The 7,651-nt window shown below is 45.7% G+C and overlaps 1 protein-coding gene across 2 annotated transcripts; it reads left to right on the plus strand.

The window, feature by feature from the left end:
• Window positions 1-3,097: 3,097 nt before the first annotated feature.
• Window positions 3,098-6,075, plus strand: LOC117442355 (dual specificity protein phosphatase 18). 2 transcript variants are annotated; one of them, XM_034078353.2, is made up of 3 exons: window positions 3,098-3,159; window positions 3,470-3,811; window positions 5,033-6,075. In XM_034078353.2, the coding sequence occupies exons 2-3, from the start codon at window positions 3,470-3,472 to the stop codon at window positions 5,252-5,254; spliced, it is 564 nt and encodes a 187-aa protein (XP_033934244.1). In that variant the 5' UTR covers window positions 3,098-3,159; the 3' UTR covers window positions 5,255-6,075. The 2 variants fall into 2 exon arrangements, with proteins under 2 accessions (XP_033934244.1, XP_033934245.1); XM_034078354.2 differs by having other exon boundaries at window positions 5,051-6,075.
• Window positions 6,076-7,651: the final 1,576 nt, after the last annotated feature.

Below are 7,651 nucleotides of genomic sequence, written 5' to 3' on the forward strand. Positions count from 1 at the left end.
GGACATCGTGCTCTTATTGTGAAGTCAGGTCATCTGTGCTCTTATTGTGAAGTCAGGTCATCGTGCTCTTATTGTGAAGTCAGGTCATCGTGCTCTTATTGTGAAGTCAAGTCATCGTGCTCTTATTGTGAAGTCAGGTCATCGTGCTCTTATTGTGAAGTCAAGTCATCGTGCTCTTATTGTGAAGTCAGGTCATCGTGCTCTTATTGTGAAGTCAGGTCATCGTGCTCTTATTGTGGAGTCAGGTCATCGTGCTCTTATTGTGAAGTCAGGTCATTGTGCTCTTATTGTGAAGTCAGGTCATCGTGCTCTTATTGTGAAGTCAAGTCATCGTGCTCTTATTGTGAAGTCAGGTCATCGTGCTCTTATTGTGAAGTCAGGTCATTGTGCTCTTATTGTGAAGTCAGGTCATCGTGCTCTTATTGTGAAGTCAGGTCATCGTGCTCTTATTGTGAAGTCAGGTCATTTATGCTTTATTTTGGAGTCAGATCATCGTGCTCTTATTGTGAAGTCAGGTCATCGTGCTCTTACTGTGAAGTCAGGTGATCGTGCTCTTATTGTGAAGTCAGGTCATCGTGCTCTTATTGTGAAGTCAGGTCATCGTGCTCTTATTGTGAAGTCAGGTAATCTGTGCTCTTATTGTGAAGTCAGGTCATTGTGCTATTATTGTGAAGTCAGGTCATTGTGCTCTTATTGTGAAGTCAGGACATCGTGCTCTTATTGTGAAGTCAGGTCATCGTGCTCTTATTGTGAAGTCAGGACATCGTGCTCTTATTGTGAAGTCAGGTCATCGTGCTCTTATTGTGAAGTCAGATCAACGTGCTCTTATTGTGAAGTCAGGTCATCGTGCTCTTATTGTGAAGTCAGGTCATCTTGCTCTTATTATGAAGTCAGGTCATCGTGCTCTTATTGTGAAGTCAGGTCATCGTGCTCTTATTGTGAAGTCAAGTCATCGTGCTCTTATTGTGAAGTCAGGTCATCTGTGCTCTTATTGTGAAGTCAGGTCATCTGTGCTCTTATTGTGAAGTCAGGTTATCGTGCTCTTATTGTGAAGTCAGGTCATCGTGCTCTTATTGTGAAGTCAGGTAATCTGTGCTCTTATTGTGAAGTCAGGTCATCGTGCTCTTATTGTGAAGTCAGGTCATCATGCTCTTATTGTGAAGTCAGGTCATCGTGCTCTTATTGTGAAGTCATGTCATCGTGCTCTTATTGTGAAGTCAAGTCATCGTGCTCTTATTGTGAAGTCAGGTCATCGTGCTCTTATTGTGAAGTCAGGTCATTGTGCTCTTATTGTGAAGTCAGGTCATTTATGCTTTATTTTGGAGTCAGATCATCGTGCTCTTATTGTGAAGTCAGGTCATCGTGCTCTTACTGTGAAGTCAGGTGATCGTGCTCTTATTGTGAAGTCAGGTCATCGTGCTCTTATTGTGAAGTCAGGTCATCGTGCTCTTATTGTGAAGTCAGGTCATCGTGCTCTTATTGTGAAGTCAGGTAATCTGTGCTCTTATTGTGAAGTCAGGTCATTGTGCTATTATTGTGAAGTCAGGTCATTGTGCTCTTATTGTGAAGTCAGGACATCGTGCTCTTATTGTGAAGTCAGGTCATCGTGCTCTTATTGTGAAGTCAGGACATCGTGCTCTTATTGTGAAGTCAGGTCATCGTGCTCTTATTGTGAAGTCAGATCAACGTGCTCTTATTGTGAAGTCAGGTCATCGTGCTCTTATTGTGAAGTCAGGTCATCTTGCTCTTATTATGAAGTCAGGTCATCGTGCTCTTATTGTGAAGTCAGGTCATCGTGCTCTTATTGTGAAGTCAGGTCATCGTGCTCCTATTGTGAAGTCAGGTCATCGTGCTCTTATTGTGAAGTCAGGTCATCGTGCTCTTATTGTGAAGTCAAGTCATCGTGCTCTTATTGTGAAGTCAGGTCATCTGTGCTCTTATTGTGAAGTCAGGTCATCTGTGCTCTTATTGTGAAGTCAGGTCATCGTGCTCTTATTGTGAAGTCAGGTCATCGTGCTCTTATTGTGAAGTCAGGTCATCGTGCTCTTATTGTGAAGTCAGGTCATCGTGCTCTTATTGTGAAGTCAGGTCATCGTGCTCTTATTGTGAAGTCAGGTCATCGTGCTCTTATTTTGATATTGATCCCGTTTGAATTGTGCCATGAATTACACATATGATGTTTGTCAATTTAAAAGAATATTTTCCATGTCAAGAAAGTCACAGTTTGTCCTAAAATTGTTGAAATATAAGTCTATGAAAATACACAAAGAAAGACCACAAATCCGAGTCGTAACTGATGTCATAACGCGTTTAACACTCGCCTCCTACGGAACCAACCGACTCCCCTGCTGTGTGTTAGCAGCTCTGAACACGCCCCGACGTTTAATGATTTCCACCTCGTTCTCCGTGTCACACTTTCTCTCAGTCTGAATGTTAGCTTTAGTGCTAACGGCTAACAGCGGCGGACAATCAATGCTAATTATTTATAAAGCACTTTGCATACAGCACGTGCAGCTCAAAGTGCTTTACTAAATGGCGATAACAAGTGAATCGATGCAACAATATGACACACTATAAAATAAACAACAACATAACAAGATAATAGTAATAAAAACGAATGATTCTAATAAAGTTTAAATGATTATAATATTAAAAAAACAGCAATCAAACATAAATAAAACTTTTAAATAATATAAGATAAAACCCTTTTAAGGTCTATAAAATAAATAAAACAATATAAAAGTGGGTTAATAGAAAGACTAAAATATAATTTAAAGTGAGGGGTCGCTAATAAAACGCTAATCTAAGCTGTCGTTTAAAAATGCCCATTGACAGATAAAGTGTGATATATAAAAACATTACATCAGATGTTGTTTGAGTATATTTCAAGTGACATGACTTCAGCTGTTGGACTAAAATTAACCCTTCACACACACACACACACACACACACACACACACACACACACACACACACACACACACACACACACACACACACACACACACACACACACACACACACACACACACACACACACAGCCTTCTAGGGTATCATGTGTGTGTGTGTGTGTGTGTGTGTGTGTGTCTGCTCATTCAGAGCAGGAATCAAAGGAAGAAACAACCACAACTAAAGTGAAGCGACTGACACAGCAGCAGGTAACACACTCACACGCTCACACTCAGACAAACACACACAGAGAAACACGCACACATGCACTCACACACACACACACACACACACACACACACACACACACACACGCACACACACACACGCACACATGTTCACACACACATGCACACACACACACACACACGCTCAAACACACACTCACTCTCTCATTCACTCACTCACACACACACACACACTCACTCACTCACTCACTCACTCACTCACTCACTCACTCACTCACTCACTCACTCACACACTCACACACACCCTCAAACCCTCCCCCCTGTGTTTCAGATGGCGGTGTCTCAGATCACGCCCTCTCTCTTCCTGGGGGGGGCGGAGGCGGCCCTGAACGCACCGCTGCTCTCTCTGAAAGGCGTCACGCTGGTGGTGAACGCCACGCTGAGCCACGCAGGCCCCGCCCTCCAGGGGGTGGAGTTTGTTCGCGTCCCCGTGCCCGACCTGCCCTGCGCGCGCCTCGGCGATCACTTCGACCGCGTGGCCGACCGTATCCACAGCAACCGCGCGGGCAGCACGCTCGTGCACTGTGTTGCGGGGAAGAGCCGCTCGCCCGCGCTGGTGATGGCGTACCTGATGCGTTACCGCGCGGTGACGCTGCGGCAGGCGCACCGCTGGGTAATATCAAGATAAAACAGAAGTGACAAGTGAAATATATAGATCTGATAGACAATACTATCGGCTACTATGAGGGTCAGATCACAGCTAACGCCATTTAAAGCTGGGTATTACAATAGCCACGTTCACACAGCCTACTTTGCTGTACTTTGCTGTACTTAGTGCCGGCAACTTATTACCCCAGGGCACTAAGTACCAATCGCGTTCACACCGGAGTACTTTTCCCTGAGGGAGGATTACGCAAATGAGCCGCTGACGTCACTTCGTCTTCTTCTGCTTTGGGTTTACTGGCAGGCTGCAAGCAACTTCACGGCATATACTGCCACCCGGAGTCCCCGGCCGGAAGTCCCCGGAGTTGGGGAAGGCTTCCGAGTAAATCGCCAGAACGCCGACACCTCCTCATCTCCACCGCTCCCATGTTTTCTTTTGTGTTGCCATAAGTTATTTTCTCTCCGTTGATGCGCGGGGCTAATGCTAATGCTAATAATGCTAATGCCACAAATACAATGGCGGCTTCACAAAACTTTTTCAGAGTTTTACGGGGCGGGGTTTGCAATTCGCCCAGCCAATCAGAACTGGGGCACTTTTTCCCCCCAGGAAAGTACCACCTCTCTAGCAGGCACTAAAAATGGGGGTGAAAGTTCCCGGCACTAAGTACTCCTTTTGGTGTGAACGCAACATAAGGGGTACTAACGGAATAAAGGGGAAAAGTACGGGGAAAAGTACTCCGGTGTGAACGTGGCTATTAGAGGTCTCCTAAGGCTACTACATTATTTTTAGGGATATATTATAGGTCTCAGATATATACAAATATATAAAAAAGAAAATAATGGAAGTAGTCATCACATGCAGAGCATCAGCTAGTTCCTGAGCAGTGTCCTTCACATGCTGATATCCAAGAGAGGGAGTCACACAGTCACAAGATGGAGGAACAGAAAGCAGTATTCAATGTTTACTTCAGATTAGCTCCACGTCAGAAATGAGCATGCTTGATGTCTCTCTCCATAGAGGCTGAGTCATCATGTTACTCACATAGCTATCATCTGCCTCAAGCAGTCCTGATGCTCTTCTGGGTCATCACACATCCTGTCATGTTCACAGCTACAGTTGATACCTTTGTTAGCACGCTACTCTCATGTTGGAAGAGGACATTCAGTATTTTCCCAACACCTAGCAACCTTTTTGTTTTGGTGATAGAACTGGTTATTAGCTCATCAGTAGTTTGTTAATTCTCCCCAGGTTCAGGATCAGCGGCCGTGCATTCGGCTCAACGCCGGCTTCTGGGAGCAGCTGCTGCAGTACGAGCGCCGGCTGTACGGGAAAAACAGCGTCAGGGTGGCGCCAGAATCCCCTCCGCTCACCCCGAGGCCGCAGACGAACCGCCTGACGTCTCCGGTAACACCGAGTAACAGGAGGGGAAGAGGAGCCAAACCCAGAGTCTGAGAATCTAAACTAACAGGAGGAGGAGAGGAACCTAACAGTCTGATAATTTAAAGCGTTATTTTTCCAAAGTCCAGGAGTAAGTTCAAAAGGAGACAAGATGGCGCCTCAGGAAGATTTAAGAATATTTAATAAAGTAGCGTTGTACTATAAAGAGTTCCACAGCTGTAGTCTTGAATTCTACTCAGTCCACAGGCCCCAAAGAGAAAATACCCAGAGGAGTTAGCTGTGATGGGAAGAATGAAAGACTACAGCTGTGAAACTCTTTTTATTACATGGTTTAGTTGAATACTCGATTCTGATTGGTCAATTCAGAACACGTGACACGTTGTTAATCCAGAACAGACAGACCGCTGTCAAGGATTCATTGACCGTTGTTAAGGACGCTCACATCTGCACAAAGAAGTCCGGTCGATTTAACTGTATACAGTTTCGAACTGACAAGACAAGAGCGACAAGAAAACAGCGGAGAAGTAACGTCAGAAACCCTCCTTCTTACGCAGCGGTCCAGACATAGACATCAGACGGCGACACATATTCAGTGTGCAGTTACTTTGGCATCAGGGCAGGATATCTAGATACTTTCCAATGTTTTCAAATCTGTAATCAAAAAGCTCCGCCTTCCTGCCGTTGCAACGTTTTTCAAATGGCAACAACGGATTATTTTTCTCAGCGGGTGCATGTCAATTTAAATCAATGCATACAACTATGTTTTAAATCAATAAAATCATTTTCTAAATCCATAAAAGCATTTCAATTAATATTGGGAGTCATGTCGTTACTTTGTTGAGAATGTGGCCGTGTGATAAGCGGGATAATGTGCAGCGACTTGGTCATTATGGGGAAAAGAACACCGCGTAGCTGCACATTATCCCTTACATTCTCCCAGAGCGCCAAAACTGAAGAAAAAAGAAAATAAATAGATCCGGGCCAAAAGGGTGACACATATATTCTTCCAACTTTTGTGAGAACCAGGCTGGGGGGGTCTTGAGGCATCAAATCTGTCCGACCCAGTGTGCACTGTGAGCAGATACATCACCTCCATGATTTCAGACGGCCGTTTTTTTTTCTGTGCACCCAAAAACCGGGTTTCCGATTTCGTGCGGACAGTAGTCCAAAATGTATGGAGGAACAATTTTGATGGAGAAGGGGAAATGAATCCCCGGACACTTCCCCTTCTCCGTTGCAACTTACAACGGAGAAGGGGAAAAAAGGGCCCGAAGCCCCAAAGGGTTGAGCTTTTTCGGGCCCCTTCTCCGTTGGCACTTAGTCATTTTTTCGAGAATCTTTTTAAACTTCATTTTTGATTATTTTAACATATAATTAACCGACCAGGGCGCATCACAGCAATTTACAAGCCAGGAAAGGTGTTTGAATCCTGGGTAAACATTGTTTAAATAGTGTGACACTTCCAGGGCCCATCACAGCACTTTACAAGGCAGAAATAATTTTTAAAATGTCGGGAAAAGTGTTTTTAAACGTCAGGACGAGTGTTTTAGTATGTCCAATTAGAGGAGTTTTTTTAACATTTAAACTGTCCCTGAAATGTACAATGTAGTACATTTCCAGGCTCATATTTCCACAATGCATTGACAGAGGTAGCTGATATTTGAACGGTGATATATAGGCCACCATATGATGTATTAGTGTGAGACATTTGGACAATTTAAAATATTTATAAACGTCGCAAGGATTACAATCTTGGTATAGTGGTGATATCCGCTGTAGCACACCCACAACGTTTGGGAGCAACCAGCCCGAACCCCGGCAGCCATGGTTTTGGCTCCAGTTCCGGCTCCCCGGCCCACTCAAGCCCTGCGTATCCTGTCCCTGTCCCGCCAAATCAAGTCCCTTCACCGTCGGGGGTCCCTCCGACTCAAGTCTTGACTCAAGTCCCTTCTCCGTCGGGGGTCCAGCCGACTCAAGTCCTGACTCAAGTCCCTTCTCCGTCGGGGGTCCCAGCGACTCAAGTCTTGACTCAAGTCCCTTCTCCGTCGGGGGTCCAGCCGACTCAAGTCCTGACTCAAGTCCCTTCTCCGTCGGGGGTCCCTCCGACTCAAGTCCTAAGTCAAGTCCCTTCTCCGTCGGGGGTCCCGCTGACTCAAGTCCTGACTCAAGTCCTGACTCAAGTCCTGACTCAAGTCCCTTCACCGTCGGGGGTCCCGCCGACTCAAGTCCCTTCTCCGTCGGGGGTCCCGCTGACTCAAGTCCTGAATCAAGTCCTGACTCAAGTCCCTTCTCCGTCGGGGGTCCCGCCGACTCAAGTCCCTTCTCCGTCGGGAGTCCCACCAACTCAAGTCCTGACTCTGAGTTGCTGGACAGGGCCTGTGATGTCCAGTGAGGATGTCTCCTCCATCCTCTCCTCATTCAATGAGTAGGATTCTGTCCCCGGGCAACGCG

Source organism: Pseudochaenichthys georgianus, unplaced genomic scaffold (assembly GCF_902827115.2).
Source record: "Pseudochaenichthys georgianus unplaced genomic scaffold, fPseGeo1.2 scaffold_417_arrow_ctg1, whole genome shotgun sequence".
NCBI classification, from domain to species: domain Eukaryota; kingdom Metazoa; phylum Chordata; class Actinopteri; order Perciformes; family Channichthyidae; genus Pseudochaenichthys; species Pseudochaenichthys georgianus.